The following is a 20182-nucleotide window of genomic DNA, read 5'->3' as shown; positions in this document are numbered from 1 at the left end:
ATACCCATAGTAACACAGTGTGGGCACAACCAAGCTGTTGGGACGCTTTATTTAGCTGGGACAAGGAAGCTGTGCAGGGTTCTGATCAGCTAAATACATAAAGAAAACCTTTTACAGGCTGAAAACGACTCGAGGCAGGGGTAACGGTATACCTTCAAGTAGGGGTACTACACTAAATACAAAACCAGAGCTACAATGAAATGGCCTAGACCAGTGGTGTCCAACCTTTTTGTTAAGTGTGCCAAAATCTTTAAGCGTAAAGTAGCTGTGGGCCAAAAGAAAACTTTTTTACTTGTTAGTAATAAACTAAGCATTCACTATGTAGATCCAAAGTTGGCTGAATGTTTGCCTCTTTGAAATAAAGACGTCAGATTTGCTAAATTCTTTTGTGCTCAGCTGAAAACAATAAAATACAAATTAGGTCTATTTTCAGAAATAACTAACTAACTGGGTAAATGTGGTTGCATCTGCAATAAAATTAAAGAGAATGCAAAAGATCTGATTATTAAGACATAAATACTTTGTTTTGTACCTAATATTTTATGTTGTAAGAAGATTTTGCAATTCAAAATAAAAAGTCTCCATCTGCATCAACCATCTGTGTTGGTGGTAAATTTGTATCGTTCTTTAATCTCCGCCAGGAGCCGGACAACATCGGTCCATGAGCTGCTAATGGCCATTTGGTCACATTTTGGACAACCCTGGTTTAGGACCAAAGCATATTTTTGTGTTTAAATGGCCAGACATAAATCTAATTGAGAATCTGTGGCAAGACTTTGAAAGACTTGGAAATTAATGTTCACAGATCATCTTTATACAGGTGAAAACGATTGGGTAATATAAATCCATTTACGAAGCCCTTTAGTTAAACTGCGATGTGCTCACATAAAAGGCCATTTCTATCAAAATACAATGCCATCTGTTTTGGCAAAGATCCAAAAAAATGCCTGCTAAGCATCTGGCGAGTGGTTATTAAGATATATTAAATCTAAATACATGCTAAAATCAGTCCTCGTAGGAATTGTGTTAATTACAGCTCAGAGTGCTGGGGGGAAAAAAAACCAAATAGCTTCAAGAACGAGTTTTGGGAAAATCTTTACTAGGAAACCAGCTTTAGCCTTTGAGACTGGGAAATATTTGTGAAATAGTGTTTTCATGCTGTATACTTATTAAACTTACCAGGGATCTATTAAATATCTAAATACATGCTTTAAAACTTTAACAGAATTTTTTTAGGATTTGGTTAAAAATCGTCTTAAGATGTGGACATCATCATGAATGGTTGCATAATAGCGCACATGCACACCCACCCACATTTCATGCCCGGAGCAAGTAATTACAAGCAGATAAAAAAAAAAAAAAAAGGCAGGCCCCACCAACCAGCATCAAACACCCGAGCCCTCTCAGGGGAACTGTGGGTGTGTGTTTACGGCAAGATTAGCCATCAAGGGGAGAGAGGGGGGGAAGCAGAGAATAGCCTTTATCAAAAATAATCACATGCAAAGTATTCTCACTCATCCTGGGCTGAACGTGGCAAGTGGTAAATACACCCTCTCTCAGAGGAGGAGAAGGGTGCATGGCAGCTGCTCTGCTCACCTTCAGTCTGTGTCAATCATCTTTTTAATGATGCCCCGTTGACGCTGGTCCACACACACACAAACATAAACAGTGGGTATAGACTTCGTCCGTGCAGGACATCATAGAAGTTGTGTTGTGCCACCTGCCTCCTCCATCCGAGCCAATTACACAGCACAGACATCTGCAGGTTGAGCAGGACAAAAGCGGGGGCTGATGGGCGTCGCAAACTAACAACCAGGTGAGGGACGATTGTTCGGCACAAAGAGAGACGGCTGAGTCCGAGCTTAAAACACGTCTGCGTTTACCTGAACTCACAGGTGCTGCAACGTTAAACAGATGTCTTAGAAAAACAGCAGCTCAGATAAACACAAGAAAAAAAAAATGGAGCTGGTTTTATTGATACAATTATCCATAAACAAAATGTAAAGCAACTTTGATGCAGTTATTCTTATATCAGTAGTAGTCATCACTTTCTGTAAGTATAAAAGGAAAGAAAAGGTTACCGATGTCTGCTAAAAAAAAAAAAAAAAAAAAAAAAAAAAACGTGAAATTTTGGCACAATTTTCATTTATGACCAACTGAAGCACTTTCTTTCAGATAATATTCTTATGAAATTTAACTCAACCTTTCAATAACATAGTAAGTTGCAGTACTACTGCTGGTTATGTAGAATGTTAAATGACTAAATATTAAGCAGCACTGTGCAGCTTTGTCAATTTAACCAAATTTAGAAATACACAATTACCAAACTGTGAACGTCTGCTAAAAATTATCTACACTGGTTTACTTATTATTTATCGTGCATTATGCTGTAAAAAGTATAAGCACTATTTACAATATCTAAAGGTGTTCCCCTCCGACCTATTTTAGACCCCATTTTACTCTAGACTTAATTAAATAAGTTGGAACAAGGGCTAGGTACAACCAAACTACATGTATATGCTGATGATAGTCTTTTATACATTTTGGTGCAACAGGTACTTTACCACAACAGTTAGCCTATAAACTACACTATAATTTAATCTAATGATATTTTGTGAAATCAGCAATTAATTTATTGACGATCCAATTGAAGTAAAAGACAAAACATGGATAAATTTAAAGAAAGTTTCCTATCACCACATGACAAATTTACTGTCAGAATATATATTTCTCAGTAATAATAAAGAAACCAAATAATTGATCATTGTGAAGTGGCACCCTCCAAAAATCAGCTTTATAGGAAGCCTTACAAATCACTGCAGTAATTTTAGCTAAAACTGAAATTTGTCCTGAGCTCAAAAATAACAAATTATTACTTTTAATTGTCTATTGATTTTGGTCCATTGTTATAGGTTGGTATATGCATAGAAACGAAAACCACTTCATATAAACACTTGTAAATCTTTGTTTTTTGCCATTCATGCTGATGATTTGTTAAAGAAGCTTAGACTTAAAATTTACATTCAATTCCATTTGGAAAAAATAAAGTATTTTCCCTGTGCAGACACAAAGAGGTTTATTAAAAGCTCCTTTCTCTCCATGTTGGACTAGAGTTACATTACGGTATTCAAATGGATGCTCCTTACTCTGTGCTTAAAATTGTGAACTATGCATATCTGTGTTGTAATAAATACAGCATTTCTTATTTATGGCTGCACCTTATAAATGGTACATGAAATTAACCAAAATAGTGTTGGTTTATAGCAATATAAACCACCCAAACTGATTTTTTACACTATAAATCTCATTCAAGAAGTCGTACTGACTAACAGCTCCAACATTCATACACAGAAACACAGACTAGGATAAAACTCACAACTTTTCGATCACAAGACACTCCTTGTTCCAGAATACCATCCCCCAAAAAAGGATCTCTTTAAATTGAGACAGGAACAATGCACATGTTGCTGTTCATTGCAAAAGAACCTCATTAATGTCCCTACTTAACTGAACTGCTATGCTACCAGGTCTGGAATCAAAATGTTAATTTGTTTTCAGAATAAAAAACTAAATTAAGACAACTAAACCTGCCATTTTCTTTCATGCATCAAATCAGTGGATAAAGCTTTACAATACCACCAGTCTTAATATAAAGAAGGGTCTTTTTAAAACTTCTCTGAACAAAAAATTTAATTGCTTTATAAAAAGGGAAAATATCAGGCAAAAATTCAAGTTTTTAGACTTTAAATACATTTTGCTGTGTACTTGGAGTCTTTAGGAGAGCAGGCATTTTAGCATAATCTGTCTAGGAGCTGTGTAGATATATTTACATCCTATTTGGGTCATATTTTTCTAGTTGTATAAACAATAATGTCACGGTATTTGGTGTGGAGCTGCTAAACAAGGTCAGGCACTTTCAGCTTACCAATTTCATGAATCCCCCCTTTTTATGTATTTCACCACAATTTTATAGTTCAAGCTCAAGGATGCTGAGGCTACAAGTTGGCGAGTGAAAATGTTTGGTTATTGGGTGTATGAACACAGCACGCTACAGAAATGGCCGAATGTAGTGGAGTGTAATGCTCTTAGACCTGGAGGGGGTGAGGTGTGTGAAGTGCCTAATTTTCATTTAAAGAAACAGCACCAAAACAAGTTGCTCTTAAAACAGGGGCAAAAGCCAAGGTGTGGGGTAACAATAACGAGAATTTCAAACCAAGGCATTGCAGTTCCACTTTATAAAGACCAAAACTGAATTATTTAAATGTGAAAAGGAAGGCATTACAAAGCACAATATGTCCCCTTTAAGATTATAGTAGCAGTGAATTGTAATAGATTTTGCTCTACATATTTTTTTTAAATTAACCTTGGTAATAATTTTTTATTCTTTCTTGTTTTAATATTACTGGTCATACTTTAATTTAAAACCATTTTTACACCCATTATGATCAGGACGCCCTGGAAAAGGAGTTGCTCCTTCTCAGTGGGACCTCCCTAACCTAATAAAAACTTTGTATTCCATTATTTTTAATAGCGTTTTCTGCCCCAGAGAATAGGGGCAGATTTTACATGGTAAAATTTTTAATACAACAAAACTTGTCCTTTAGAAACAGTCGAGACAGAGTCAGTAATGAGACTGCAGAAAAGATCAGTGAACATGATGCTAATATTATGTCTGCAAGCAAAAAAAGAAAAACACAGTCGGAGCTAAATTTAACTAGACAGAGCGAGACTCAGGCTTTTTACCTGCCAGACGAGATAAATCAGACAGCTCTTTGCTTTTCCAAATATTTACCGCTACATTTAAATCTATTTCTGGTCTGAGTATGCAAGAACAGAGAGGTGCCAAAATAAAGCTGGATCTCAAGTTGAAACCCTGAGACTTTGGTTGCTTAACAGCATCCTCTGACATCTTTATAAGATAGAGCAGGCATCGACTGCATTTTGTTTGTTACCGGCGTCAAAGAGGGGCTTAAAAATTATTTTATGAATTTTGAGACATCGCCTAGTATAACTTGACTTATACATTTTAGTTTTGGCCAACTCACACTTTACCAATATTTATGGTTCCTTCCTATGCTCAAACCTTTGAATCACAAATCACTCCAAAATGTATTTCACTGTCCTGTTTTACATGCTTGTTTCTGGACAAAACAAAAGTTTTTATTGTCCGAAATCTTATGTGCGACTCCTAAGGGTTAACAACTCAGGTAGATGGCTTCCTTGAATTCCCGATTTGACTTGAAAGGCTGTCTTCAAGTAACCATAGTTACCTTTGGATCCTGCACAGTTGTTTTGGCGTGTGTGCTCTGATAACCTGCTGTCAGGTCTGATTTGATGCCCAGCAAGCCATACTGGACTACAAAAGAGGGTGTGGAAGAAAAGGCAAAGAGTCTTGAAAGCTTGTCAGGTCTAGAAAAAAACGTTAGGGATTATGGTCCCCAACTGGGAGCCTGTGAGAAGACTACAAAAGAAGGTATTAAGGGAAAAAAAATCTAATTCTTTTTTTCTGCCAGAACCATTAAAACAGCAGGAAACTTCACTTTATTATCAAAACAAGAAGAAAAAAAGAGATATAAATAAATCCCATAGTAAAAATCCAGAAGTCTTGTGGCTTTTAGTCCAATTTAAACAACAACCATAACAATAATAAAAAATGTAAAGGGAACAAACATCACTAGATGAAATTACAACTTTAAAAAATATATGTGAGGTGACACTTTTCTGTCTTTCATTCATTAGATGCTTGTCATTTAACTCAAATGCATATTTCAAATCCTAAATTAAGGCTGCAAGAACAGGAATAACAAATTTTACTGAGGCTGAAATCTGAACAAGAGGGTTGGCAGACAATGAATATAAAATAAAGTTTATTTGATGGCAAAATACAAAATTAAAGAACTACAATCAAATCAAATATATCCTACATGTGATCAAATTAGCAATTAAGATGGATAAATTATGTGAGCTACATAGTCATAATTTGGGGAGACTAAACGGTAGTCTGCAATTTTTCTTGAAGTATCCCCAAGTCCTCAAGTTTTTGAATAACTGCGCATGCGCAAGACCATCTAACCCGCTCTTCCGCTCCCCAGGGGGATCACGTGAAAAAAATCCCCCGAATCCTCTCTACTCCTATTTCTTTCGATTGAGGCCTTCTTCTTCTTCCCATAAACTTGTATGCGGTTTGCTTAACGCGACTCTCAGCCATGTTCAAAGTATACAGTGAGAGCAGCGGAGCTACAATGAACGGCGAAGACCGAAGCTAACCGCTAAGCTAACCAGATACATACACATTAGAAGTGCGCGTGCGCAGCTAGCTAGCGGATGATAGCAAGGTAAGATCACGTACACTGCTGTTACGTGAGCACGTCAAAAAGTATTAAAAATCAGGTTTAGTTTTTAGGGATAAAAGAATATCATGTAGACATTTCTGTCAACATCATTTCAACAGAAGAACAAGCAGGAAAAACGATTATATGAACGACTACGATCATAGTTGTTTAAACAGGTACACGGAGTCCTTAAAAGTAACAGAATCATACTCAGATCTTACAAAACATCCTTACCTTGCTGATGTGAAACTCGAGACGTCTCATGTACCTCTCAATGCTTTTGATTTGCTGCGAAAAACACAGACGGCCATTGTCACTGGTGCTCAAAACAAAACGACAGCACATGGTTTATAGATGTGAAAATGGTGATTCACATATACGAATCAGCCATAACATTATGACCACTAACAGGAGAAAGAGAGAGCAGGAAGAAAAGCTGGCTACCGGTTATTTCTGGTGTGTAGAGTGGCTATTAGGAAGCGCTGAACATGACTTTCAGTGTAGGGCATTAGAAAAGAAAATTGGCGAGTAAATTAGGATGGCTAGACGGCTGGTTCAAACCATCTGTAAAACTGCAGCTAATGAGTCATAAGGAACTGAGTCACTTGAGTCTCCTTAGAGTTACCCTCTGATTAAAGAACTAAAGATATCTTTGATCACCAAAGCAAAACTGTCCAGTTTCGATCACCGGCTCACCCTCAACTGTATCCCCTAAACCCAATATCCTTCGATAGCAGCGGCCTCAATAGTCCTGATTATTGGAGGACGACAAGTCTGAGGTTCTAAATTGGTCTCAAATTATGGTAGAGCCCAATCAAACAGTGGTGGTAAGTATTTGTCAAGTGGTCATAATCATTTGAATGACTGGTCTAAAAACATGAAAAAACAAACAAATTCTAGGACATTTGTGCAATAAAAACACAATATTTTAACTGAACTCAAGCTTTATATATATATATATATATATATATATATATATATATATATATATATATATATATATATATATATATATATATATATATAAATATAAATCAAACATAGTATTTCCTTGATATTTTGGGTCTTTGTTCCCCATTTGCTCCACATCTTTACTGTCTAACAACCTACACATGCTCCATTCTTCATAAAATAATTCACCCAACACACCTCCTCTCCTTTTTAGTTTAACGTCAGCTCTGTTGGCTTACCTTGTCAAGATCATACAGCACTCCCTGGAGAACAACAGAGTTAAGAAAAGAAGCACGTCAAACAATGCTTTTAAAGGAGCAAAGTCATAAAAAAGACATTTTTATATATAATTCAAACCTAATATTTGTATGCATGATGTTAAAATGTTTTCCTATGTCTCACCAGGCGAGAGTTCCTCTTCATGTCTTTCATTAGCGATGTAAGTTTATCCAGCTCTGTTTGATGAACTTCAAGATATTCACTAAACAGCAGATGAAGAAATTTTGTAAAAAATCTTCACTCATCAAAAGGAAATAACTGAAGAAACTTAATGAAATAGTTGTCAGGAATCCAAACATTTCCACATAAACATTTATGTCATCAGTTTAAGCATGTTCCCAGGTGGGATTGTTAAGACTCTACAAAGACTGAATGAACAGGAGAGCATGAGTTACTCACTCCAAGCCTTGTTTGAGTGCTGTGTAAACCTCCTCCAGTCTTTTGGGCTGTGGCTCTCTGGAGCTGCTGCCGGCCTTGTGGCCCGACAGGTGGGGCTTCTTGGGCTTGGACTGAGGCTTCTTCGGGACCGCGGAGTTGCCCATGAAAGAGTTACACCTGCACACACAATGACGTGAACATGGATTTTATATTCTGCCAGGAAATTGACTTTAAATAAGGATAAGCTTAAAACTGATGTATAGCTGGGCAATCAGCTGGCCAAAGCGTGAATACAGTGCTGTGAAAAGCCTAGACTCCAGGGAAGACCCAGAACTCGATGGAGGGACTGTATATCACATCTGGCCTGGAAACACTTCGGGTGCCCTAAAAGGAGCTGGAGGATGTTGATGGGAAGAAGGATGTCTGGGTTTCTCTCCTGGACTTGTTACCCCAACAACCCAGGCTCACATAAGCATAAGACAATGATGGATGAACGGTCATGCCATAGTATCCGAGTCAATTCCGGACTTTGACTAGACATTTTCTTTGACCGTGTTAGAGATGGACTTACAGGTATGCTTCAGATCATGGTCTAGTGAGCTTCAGGCCACAACCTGATTGACGGACAATTTTCTGTCAAAACCTTTAGTTCAAAATTGCTTTTATCACTTGAGAAATATCTCTAAATTGGGGGCAATCATTTCCAAATGGGACCGGGAGATGATTATTCATGCTTTTATTTCCTCTCGTTTAGATTATTGTAACACTCTCTTTATTTGTTTTAACAAATCAGCAGTCAGTCGTCTCCAGTTGGTCCAGAACGCTGCAGCGAGGCTTTTAACAGGAACAAACAGAAGGGCTCACATCACACCGGTTTTATCCTGTTTACATTGGATACCCGCCAAATTTAGAATAGATTTTAAAATGTTAGTTTTGAATTTTACAGCTTTTAATGGACAGGACCCCTAATAGATCTCAGACCTTTTAATCCGTTACTCTTCTGGCTGTACTCTCCGGTCCTCGGGTCAAAATCAAAATCAAAAGGGTCAAAAAAAGGTCCCTAAGACCCGGTTTAAAACTCTAGGGGACCTGTCCCCCCAAGCTGTAGCCCCCAGACTGTAGAACGCCCCACCCCTGTCTCTCCGTGTGGCTGACTATGTTGAATCCTTAAAAAAATCAGCTGAAGACACTTTTTCTTTAGACAAGCATTTACTTAAACATGTGTTTTTTATGTTATCCTTGTAAGCTGTTCTTGTGATATTTCTTGGTATTTATTACACTCTGTAAAGCATTTTGTGATTTTTACACTGCAAAAATGGAACAAAAAGTAAGTGAAATTTTCTTGAAATCAGTGTATTTTTCCTTGATTGGAGCAGGTAAATAAGACTATTTGCCGATGCAATAAGATTTTTGCACTAAAAATAGGAACAATTCATCTTCATCGTATTACCCCTAAAATAAGTATCTTATTTTAGGGGTAATAATACTTATTCCATTGACAAATAGTCTTATTTAGCTCCTCAAATCAAGGAAAAATACATTAATTTCAAGAATTTTTTACTTACTTTTAGTTCCCTTTTTGCAGTGTATCTGTGAAAGATGCTATATAAATAAAGTTTACTTACTTACTTATTTTTCCTAAGAAATCCAGGCTGTGAAGCATCACACTGCCACGTTTGCTTATTGGTGTGAAGTTTTGTTTCTGACATGCTGTGCTAGACTTAGACCAGATGTAAGGGACACTCCATCTAAAACCTTTTCCCTTTAGGCACATCAGTCCACAGAATATTTCTTGGAAAGTCATTGGAAGCATTAAGATGCCTTTTATTTTTTTGCAAATATGAGACAAGCCTTTATGTTTTTTTCTCTTTTTTTTTTTTTTGGTCAACAGTGATCTTGGCGCTGAAACTTTCCCATGTTATTTTTGAATAGTCAATAATTCTGACCTTAACTCAGGCAAGTGATGCCTATAGTCCTCTTTGATATCCTGGATGAGTTGGTGATGCAATCTTGCAGCAAGTTTGGCAGGTTGGTCTCCTCTAAGGCGGATTCCCCAGTGTTTCGTGTATTCTCCATTTGCAGATAACAGGTCTCAATGTGTTTAATTGGAGTGGCGAAACCTTAGAAAAGGCTTTGTAAGATAATCAAGACTTAGAGATGTCGATCGTTATTTTCAATGGCTTGCACCGCGTCAGGGCGGTTTAGTGCTGCGTCAAGTAAAGAGCAAGAGCACAGTAATAAATACACAGGCGGCCAATAGAAAGCCTGCCATCTGGCCATCAGCTAGAAAGACCGGGAGGCCAAAATGGAGGGGAACTAAAAGGCCCCATGACATCCCTGTATAAACCATTTCATGTAGGTGATATTGCTGCATACGTGAATTCTACAAAGAATTTAATTAAAAAAATTACGTCAGCTTGTTGTTTAGTCAGGCAAAATCCCTCCTCAGTAAATAGGTTGGGTGCGGTAACGATATGCAGCTCTTCCAAGTTGACTTCACTCTGATTGGCTACTACCACATTCGGAAAACCAGTCAAACGCCCCCCAACACACACACACACACCTTCCCCCATCCATCGAACGCCTCTTCTCTCGGTGCAACACTCCATAGCAAATCCATTATTATGGTTTTATGGCTGGTTGAAGTGTTTGTGTTGCAGGATGTTGGACAAGCGAGGCCAAGCTGACCAAAGGCTTTATCCTGGCGACGCGATTCAACACAGAGGAACCGAAATAAATAGCCACATAGACCGTGTCACGGTCCAAGCTGCATATTCCTGCGACACAGAAATATCAGCTGTTATTCAGTTCTTCACCACGGTGACTGCTTGCTCTCCTCCGGTCTCTGTGAAGGAGAGCTGGCGGTGACTGCAGAGGACCGCGGTGGAGAGCGAACTCTCACTGCGGCAGAGCTCGCTCTCCCAGGCAGCGAGCTCTTCGGACTTTTTAGTTACAAACACAACTTCCTTACATTTGACAGCATTTAGAAATGAAATAAACTTACGGGGAACGACAGCGTTGTGGTCGCCACCTTCTGTGTTGGTACAGAATTTTTTTTTTATCCTTTTTTGAAAACCACGACTTGGGGCGTGCTCCGAAGGCGCAGGGGTAGTGCACACGACCCATATACGGAGCCCTTAGTCCTCGACGCGGCTGACCCGTGTTCGATTCCGGCCTGAGGTCCTTTGCCATACGTCTTCCCCCCTCTCTCAAACCCCCTTTCCTGTCTGTCTACTGTATGAAAAAGGAGCCACTAGTGCCGTAAAAACCCAGAAAAAAAAAAAAACAAGACTTGAATTCCCCCACAGGAAACTACCTTCAGTAACGTCCCCATAGACGAACTTCAGCCACTCTTCCGTGATTCTCTCGTCTTTTGGGAGTGAGTGGAACCTTCATGCATTTTTGATCGGACATAGCAGCTCCCCTTTTTAGTAACCGCTGTGAAGTTAGTTTGAGGTTGAATATGGGATATTCGTGCTCCGCGCCTTCAGTGGTGACTGCCTCTTGTTTGAGCCGATACAGGGAGGCTGATCTGGGGCTGCCGTCTGCTCGCTGCTCCGCCTTCCTCCTCTCAAGTCAGAAGGTGCATCAGCTGGGGGGAGGAGGGGAGGGGGAAGAGGAGGGGGATGGCTGTTTGCTTTATGGTGTGCTCTGATTGGAGAATATGGATTACGTAGAAAGACAACCCGTTTTCTGATCTGACCATTTTGGAGCAAAGCAACAAAGCTGACCACCCCTGAGCAGGTCCTTTGGTATTCAATTTACACAGTTCTGTGCACCCACAGCCTCTTCTTCCTTGATGCCCTTTTTCTTCCAACTAGCAGGGCTAGTTCTAGCACTTTGCTGCAGACACCAACAAATAACTAGACCCGCCAATCCAGCCAGTGCAGCAAATCATGTCATGTCTGAAAAGGCCATTAGTTTCACATTACCAAAACCCAACTTTGCATTTAAAGGCTCAGTAGAGCCAATCAAATAGCATGTAGACCCCAAGATGCCTCTCTGCTCTCAAGATGTCTCTCTTTGCTGTAATTCTCCAGCAAAGAGCGTTGTTGATTAAATTAATTATCCGTTAACCACCTCTTCTCTTTGCACCATGGCAGAATAACCCTCACCCACAATCATAGCTCCAATTGTTTTAAATTCTTATTAATCGTTCAGACTGCAGATATAGGCATGTTTCAGCAAGTAGCTATTTTCTTGTAGCCATTTCCTGACTTAAGAAGTTCAAAACACACTTGAATTGAAGGGTTTCAAGGATTCAAGGATTTCTCAGTACGGGAAAAAAACCTGAGAGACGGAAGTCTGTAATTCAGCAGACACCGCAGTACAGAACCGCACTGTGGATTGAGAAGAAACATGATGAGCAGATACATCGGACCTTTTCAGGCAGACATTGCATAATCTTACTTACATAAATTTGAACCAAGTCAACATATAACCCCAACTTCATTTCCCTGTGTGTTATTTATGAGCCAGTTTATACTTTCAGGATATCTTAGCTCTGCAGAATGCACTCCAAACCCTTAATAGCTCAACAAAATGTCAATGTGATGTTATATTAATGACCGCAATGCTTTTCTTACTTCTTATCAATTCGTATTCAGATAAAGTGACTAATGGAGAACTAATACATGCAGATAAAACATGCAGTGTCAAGCTAATGTATTCTAAGACACAGAATTTGTTTTAAACATAAAGCGGCAAGCCAAGCAACTTTGTGCCACTGTTTAATATTTGTATAACCTCTATAACATTTGATGCTTTTTGCTGGTTTGTTTTAAAAGTTTGCATAATAAATGTGGCAGATCATTTTCTAGAACTAAAGTTCACATCTCTGCCTTGAATTATCTTTGCATTAATACATAGCACACATTTACAGACTAAAGAGCTGCCTCACATTTCTTTCTGTTCTCCCATTAATCCATTTTAGGTCAAGCTCATCTTGCCCACTCGAGGTTTTTAAAAGCACCACGGATTTAGCCAACAAATGACCTTTCCTCCATCTCGACCAAATGATCCAAGTGTCGTTTTGGGGACACCGGAGCAACTGATTCCAGAGCTGGATGAGTTGGAACGTGCAAGTGAAAGCTGCCACAAATGTAGGGCAGCACTAAATAAAACTGCTGTTTAGCCTTGGGGTCAAATGAGCTGCAGCGCAAAAGGCTTCTTGACGGAGACGCTCATAGAAGCATGCACATGCACACATACCACAATTTCTATGCCACCTAATACATCTTATTTTGCACCCTTGCACAAAAAGAGCAACGTCTGTCGGACAGAGGTATGAATCCCTGTAAATTATGCACATGTGTCCACGCATGAACAGCCTGTGTTATTACCAACAGAGCCACTCATACAGACTGCGACACATCCAGTGGCTTCAGAGGCCATATCTCTGCAGCTTTCCACTTCACTCATTATCAGAGTGTAACTCGTCTGCCACCGCGGGTCGCCCACACACTTGAGTCATTCCAACAAATCATACCATTCAGCGTCTGAGAGGAGAGAAAAGAGAGCAAGAGCATTTTCTAATGGGTTTTCTCAGCAGGACCAGGACTGCTGGAGACAAGCGAAAGGATAAGATTGCAAAAGAGAAATTTGGGAAGGGATTATAAATGTGCTTCATCTTTAGAAGGATAAGTCAAAGGGAACAAAAGGGAAAAAAATAATTATCTTTAAAAGACTTGTTTATCTCTGACATCTCTGCAAAAAATTCAGTCACCAGTTTTCTCCCTTTAATCTTCTTCACATTCCGGATGGAATGATGGATGGACAAATACAGTTTTAAGACAAGCAGATAAGGGATGTACAACTTATCCAGATATTTTCTCTTTAAAAAAAATTTCCTCCCATCTAATTCAATACTTTTTCAAACTTTTACAGAAAGTGTAAAACCCTAAAAAAGGAACATGTTGGGAGATTTTGGGCCCATTTTACAGAAAACTGAAAGGGCTATGAGTAAAAATGTCTAATTTATACGAGCGCGTTTCAGTGTGACTGTGACATTAGCAACATCTGTAGAGAAACAGTTCACAGCTTCCTGGTGAGATGTTGATGATTTCATCTTGCTAGCTCAGTTTGCACCCATTATTTTCAGTCGGGGTGGGGGGTGGGGGGGTGTCCAAGAGAGAAACATCCCTTTCCCCAGAGACATCCTTCAGCTCATTCTAGGGGATCTCAAGGAGTTCCCAGGCCAGATGGGATAAATAGTCCTTCAATAGATTTCTGGGTCCTTATCGGGGTGTCCTCCTAGTTGGACGTGTCCAAAAAAAACCCAAAAGGAAGGTCCCAAGGGGGCATCCAGATCAGCTGCCCAAACCACCTAAACCAGCTCCTTTTGATGCAGAGAAGCAGTGGCTCCACCTTGAGCTCCTCACCCCATCTCTAAGGCTAGGCCAGACTTTAACACTCATAACCGAGTTCAAAGCCCTGTATAATTTCTCTGCACATCCACTGTGTTCAAAGAAAAAAGAAACCAATGTAAATTATTTGGGTTGTTTTGGGGTCACAAATGCAAAGTAAAAATATTTCTCATTTGAAAAACCATGACCGACAGAAGCAGGTCCGTTGCATCGTCTCGACACAGTGATCATTCGCCAGCTATGTCAACGCAGCGGCACGACTGTTTATGCAGATTACTGACACTTTTCATCTTCTCCCGCTGTTGAAGCCATCTCCCTCGACAGGTTTGATGCTATTCTCGAGCGTTATTCTTCTTCTCTAATGAGCCGTGCAGATGCACGTAGACACAGAATTGCAAGCAGACTCGTGCCCTTAGATTTACCCCTTTGCATCTGCACATGTTACAAGACCTCAAGAAACTTACAGCAGGCTAAAAGTTCCCTGAGAGGGAGCTGTGTGCTAAGTTAGGGTTGGATAAGCTAATAAATAGCAGCTCATGAAGTCGATCCTTTAAAAAGAGCACTTGAAGTTGTTTCCAAGACAGCTAGAATCATTGATATTAGTAGCAGACTCCTTCCAAAAGGAAACCCAAAGGGGTTTCTTTATAGCAACCACAATATAAAAAAAAAATGCAGTATGCAGCAAAACCTTGTTACCAGGACGTAAACATTATCTTAAACATGCACATCTTATTCTGATGTGTTCATTCCGTTACTAATTATCAAAATCTGACACTTTAGCATGACTGATGAATATTGCTACTTTGCCAACCAGGAAAGTCTTTTCTGTTGTCCATGACTGTTTTAGTCACATTTATGCTTTCATGCATATTTAAAACTAGCTAAAGTTGACTAAATGCTTTAAATCAGGGAAGAATAACAACAAAATAATCAAAACGCAAAATATAATTAGTAAAACAACGTCAACAAAACATCTGATTGATTAAAGAACCACATTAAATAAGAAAAAATGTTAATATAAGCAGAAATTTCAATATTTACAAGATCTGTCGATGTATATTAAGACAAAGGTGCACAATATATTGAATTCCTATCACAATTTCAACATATGCATTACTTGGAAGGCTTAAAATAGTTTTTGTTGCCATGCATTTAAACATTTAAAAATAAATTTTAAAGATTATGTAAGCAAAAAAAAAAAAAAAGATATTTAAATGGATGTAAATCACTAACTTACCCCAGACCTATATGTTTTTTATTAATGTTATAGATAAAAAAAAAGAACTTTGTCCATATTGTGAGTTTTGTGGCTCCCCTCTTACCGAGAGCGGCGCTCCTGCAGAGTGCTGAATCCGGCGAATGACTGGCATCCGTATGATGCCGTTGGGCCCTCCGGGGAGTGGGTGCCGGCCCGCCATGATCTCCGGCACGCGGGAAGAAACTCCTGCAGGGAGACACAGAAACGGTTCTTTCAGCTTAAACAAAGAATACAAGGTAATGGTCCGTATTGCGTGACAGCACAACAAGAACCAACTGCGTACACACAAACGTCAGAGAGGAAAGAGGGTTGCAGAGTCACGACACATTTCTACAGGTAAAAAGTCCAGACCTTTCTCAGACTCAAATCTTCCAGAGATCCGCTGTCCTGGTGCGACTGCTTTAAAATATGAATACTTTATTCATCTTTAAGGCGAGATTTTTACAAACTGACAGGCTTTCAACACCTTAAGTAAGCATGGAAGAAAAAAAGAGAGGGGAAGGGATGGATGGAGAGGCACACACAGATGTGACGGTAAAGGAGCATGGACACAAGGGAAGGAAGCGGAGGGGGCAAAGAAGGAATGACAAACAAATATTTCTTCACATCATTTGATTTTTCTATATTTTTCCAGATCTGAAAAATAGTGAAATGGTCTTCTATACTTTTCCCTGTTTTTCCAGGCAGGGTACGAACCCTGAGGCTCGTTGTTCAGTGCAGCGCAGGATTAGGTAGTGTCTGTCGGTGATGCTCAGCGTGTGGACGAGTGGCGTTCAGAGCCTGCGCTAACACGCCTTGACCTTCTTCAGGCCTCTTCGTCACCACATAGATACAAAAACACACGTCAGCCGTTAACTGCTGCGCCTCAGGCAGGCCTCACACTCCCAAACCTCGAGTCACCTTTCATCAGCTGTGCAGCGAGTTTACAGCTGAACTGAAGACGATGTGCAGTTCACCAGACTGACATCTGTTCACAAAGTATTTACAAGCACACCTGACAGTTTCTAAAAAGGTAGATTTAGTCGTTTGTGCAAAAACTCCACAAAAGCTGCGTTATCTAACCAGTCCCTTTTGGAGCTGAAGCAACCTTTTATCACTGTGTCTATATTTACAAGCAGTGGATTTCGATGCCTTTTTTTTCTTTTTCTTAAAGGAGAAGATGGAGAAAGCAGCGTGACTGACACGGACGCTTGGGAGCGAGCTGAAAATAGACAGCGGAGCCTCCAAATATAGCCGTCAGATAATGATGAGGCAAAGATCAGATGCCCAAAGAGAGTTGTCTACCGAGACAACTAAATCACAGCTTCAACCGCAGCGGAACGACTTTTAACGTCTAAATCGTTGCGCAAGTGGCAGGAAGTGGATAATTCAAACTCCGAAAGAAGTCGGAAACGGGAGCAGGTCAACTTTTCCAAAAAAACACCAACAAGTAAATGATACAGGAACACAACTGTGATTTTTTTTTAATCTGAAAAGTGTGGTGTACATTTGAATTCAGTACACTGACACCCCTAAATAAAAAAACACAGTGCACCCAATTACTGGGAGATGGCTACTGTGAAGCACATCTGAGTGCAGTTTAACCTCAATATACAGTCAGCCTTTCTGTGAACACCTCAGAGGTTTGTTGGAGAACAATATTCAACAAACGGCATCATGAAGACCAAGAAACACAACAGACAGGTCAGCTCTGGAGTTCTGGAGAAGTTTCTAGCAGGGTTAGGTTTTGCACTACAGAAATCGGTCCTTTCTTAAAGTCAATTGGAAGCTCCCGCTGCAGTTTTTCACAGGCCATGCAGGAAGTTCGGCAAACAAGGAGAACAAACAAACACTTTGAACTACGCGTAAATCACCAGGTTTATGGAGGAACCCCAACATTACACAATAGCTTAAAAAAAACACTCCTAACCTGACAAACCAGATTAATAATGTGTAGCACATGCACTGCAAAAACTGAACTAAAAATAAGTAAAATTTTCTTAAAATGAGTGTATCTGTCCTTGATTTGAGGAGGTAAATAAGATGATTTGCCAATGGAATAAGATTTTTGCACTTAAAATAGGAACAACTCAACTCCATCATCTTATTTCAAGTGCAGGATGTCTAATTATCTTATTTTAGGGGTCAAAATACTTATTCCATTGGCAGATAATATCATTTACCTGCTCAAATCAAGGACAAAAACCCACATTTAAGAACATTTACTTATTTTAAGGTCTGTTTTTGCAGTGTGTTCTGCACATTATTAATCTGGGCCAGCTCTCATCGCAGCCGTTCGGGGAAAGGAGATGCGTAGATTCAGCAGAACTTTCCGAGCTGATTGGGTGAAGCGACACCTAGTGCCCGCCTACCAAAGGTTACCAATCACAGTAACAAATGAAAATGTAAGCAGCAGGCGCCATGAGAAACCAGAAGAATGTCAGCTAGTCAAGGCATTACTTGCTTGCTCTACTATCAAAGAAGAAATCGTGGATTGTTTCCAGGTCTCCCTTGCAAAAGAGATTTTTAATCTCAATGGGTATTACCTGGTTAAATAAAGGATAAATAAAAACACAAAAAGATGTGATGGCAGCAGCTACCCTGCATCCTCTTGCGCTGCCATGTTTGTGTTGTTTGGCTCAGCAGCTCTTGCTTTTGTCACAGCGGTTTGTTCCGCCTGAAAGCATAATGCTGCAGCTTGACTTGACCGTTGTAGTATTATTAGTCTTAGTTTTCGGTTCGGTCGCAAACGGTTGAAGCGGGAGCGGTGGGAGAGACGGATTCTCGTGTGTGTTCTGAATGCGCAAATGCAGCTTGCAGGTTAAAACACACCGCCTCCATGGTCAGACACAGTGATGGTGGCACCATGCTCTGGGAGGCTTTTCTCCAACAAGAAAAGGGGAGCTAGTCAGAGCTGGTAGCTAGATGAATGGAGCTTAACACAAAATGTTCCTTAAAAAAAAAAAAAAAAACAGTTAGAGGCTTCAGAAACTTGAGACTGGGGCTCTTAGATCACCTTCCATCAGGACTGCACCCAAAACATAGAGCCAGAGCTACGTGGCAGCGGTTTAGATGTCCAAGTCTAGTTTCTCGAGAGCTACTATCCTGCAGCTTTTAGATGCATCCAACACGACCGAATCAAATGGCTGAATTCCTTTATCAGCATTCGGTCTGCAGAGGTCTGGTAGGAGTCATTCATGTCATTCAGGTGTGTTGGAGAAGGGACGCTTCAAAAGATGTAGGATGGTAGCTCTCGAGGGCTGGACTTAGTTTGGATTAGGGGTACATACTCGTGCTGAGAATTTGTGCCCCCCCCAAAAAAAGAGGCAATATTTTCAATTTCTAGACGTGCAAAGCTGGTGTAGACATACCCCATATACTGCCAACTCTAATTGCACTACAAGTTGCTGGTCTATCACATAAAATCCCACTGAAATAGTAATTTTTTTGATTCCAACATCAATGCTAAAAACGGTACAGGCATACATTTTATTGATCTCATTTGAAACCAGACGACTCTGCTGCTCCTGAGAGAAATTAAAGCGTGACTGCCAAAGCCATCACATGTTTGAAACCGTGCCCTCGGATAGCCTGACAGCTTTATTTCAGCTCAAACAAACCGATGAGGCACTTCGCTCCGGAAAGAGGAACACATGACCACCAGGCCGTGGCTAGATATCAGCAAAATGATCAGCATAACTGTGCTAGGGGGATTTTATTTACGCTCATTTTGGTAAATTTGAGCGTTTCAGTGTTGTGCTTCATTAAGGTTACCGTTTCGGAGGTCTAGACTTACTTACACACAACCAAAAAAAAAAACAACAACAACATTTACTGTAGGTTTTTAAATCTCCAAAAGTGCAGGAAGCAATAAAGTAAGCACAAATCTAACCGTCATATGATATAAAGGATTTTAGTGGCACTGAGAGAGAGAGAGAGAGAGGAGAGAGAAGAGATGCATCAAATCTGATGAAACCCTATCCAACATGCCAAGAATCAGCTCTTCTGAGTCAGCTCTTTGTTCTGACACAATCTACATAACCATCCCACCGAGTTTCCAGTTAAACACTTTACAAACATGGTGGCAGCAGGAAAAACCCTGGATTTTTTTTTTTCATCCCTTTTCAGGCTGGCTGTGGGGCCCTGAGTTTCAACAAACCCGGCTTTCTCCTCCTGTCTTTATGTCCCCACAAGACAGACAAGCCCCATGTGGGGGGGCAGGGCGAGGCTTGCGTTATCATGCAAATGCAAGCTCGTACGCTCACAAACGCGCGCGCACACACACACAATCACCATCCAAGGCACTATAACTGATTGAGCAATCCACCTGATATCACAACATTGGGTCTGAGCGGCAAAGACAGAGTGAAACACAAAGACTCGACACGGGGGGCCAAGGAAGACGAGCCGATTTGAGTTCGCGGGGTAGAACAAAGGGAGAGAAGACGGGATTTTGGACGGATGATTCCATGGCTATAATATCAGAGAGATCTCTTAAAACACAGAAGGACCTCAGCAGCAGCGATGCATCAAATCAACCATCATGATCAATGGTTAAAAAAAAAACAATAACAAAAAAACTGTTTTACCCTTTGGAGAAACCCACGAATGGATTTTATTCAGTTCTCTATCAGTTTTTT

The 20182-nt window shown here is 40.0% G+C and overlaps 1 protein-coding gene across 5 annotated transcripts in view; it reads right to left on the bottom strand.

Moving 5' to 3' along the window:
* Positions 1-20182, bottom strand: part of ripor2 (RHO family interacting cell polarization regulator 2) — a 130948-nt gene that overhangs the window by 24529 nt on the left and 86237 nt on the right. For 4 of the 5 annotated variants that reach the window (XM_036145227.1, XM_036145229.1, XM_036145228.1 and 1 more), the window contains exons 1-5: positions 15628-15667; positions 7962-8117; positions 7686-7764; positions 7523-7546; positions 6567-6620 (exon numbers count right to left, since the gene is read on the bottom strand). The exons of the other annotated variant lie outside the window; for it this stretch is intronic. In XM_036145227.1, coding sequence (XP_036001120.1) covers positions 6567-6620; positions 7523-7546; positions 7686-7764; positions 7962-8104 — 300 coding nt within the window. In that variant the 5' untranslated portion in view covers positions 8105-8117; positions 15628-15667. Of the gene's footprint in view, positions 1-6566; positions 6621-7522; positions 7547-7685; positions 7765-7961; positions 8118-15627; positions 15668-20182 lie in introns of those variants that run through there. 5 annotated transcript variants of the gene reach the window in all.

This window comes from Fundulus heteroclitus, chromosome 13 (genome assembly GCF_011125445.2).
Source record: "Fundulus heteroclitus isolate FHET01 chromosome 13, MU-UCD_Fhet_4.1, whole genome shotgun sequence".
In the NCBI taxonomy this organism is placed as follows: Eukaryota; Metazoa; Chordata; class Actinopteri; order Cyprinodontiformes; family Fundulidae; genus Fundulus; species Fundulus heteroclitus.
The sequence above is the reverse complement of the archived record's forward strand: the minus strand, read 5'-3'. Positions and strand labels throughout refer to the sequence as shown.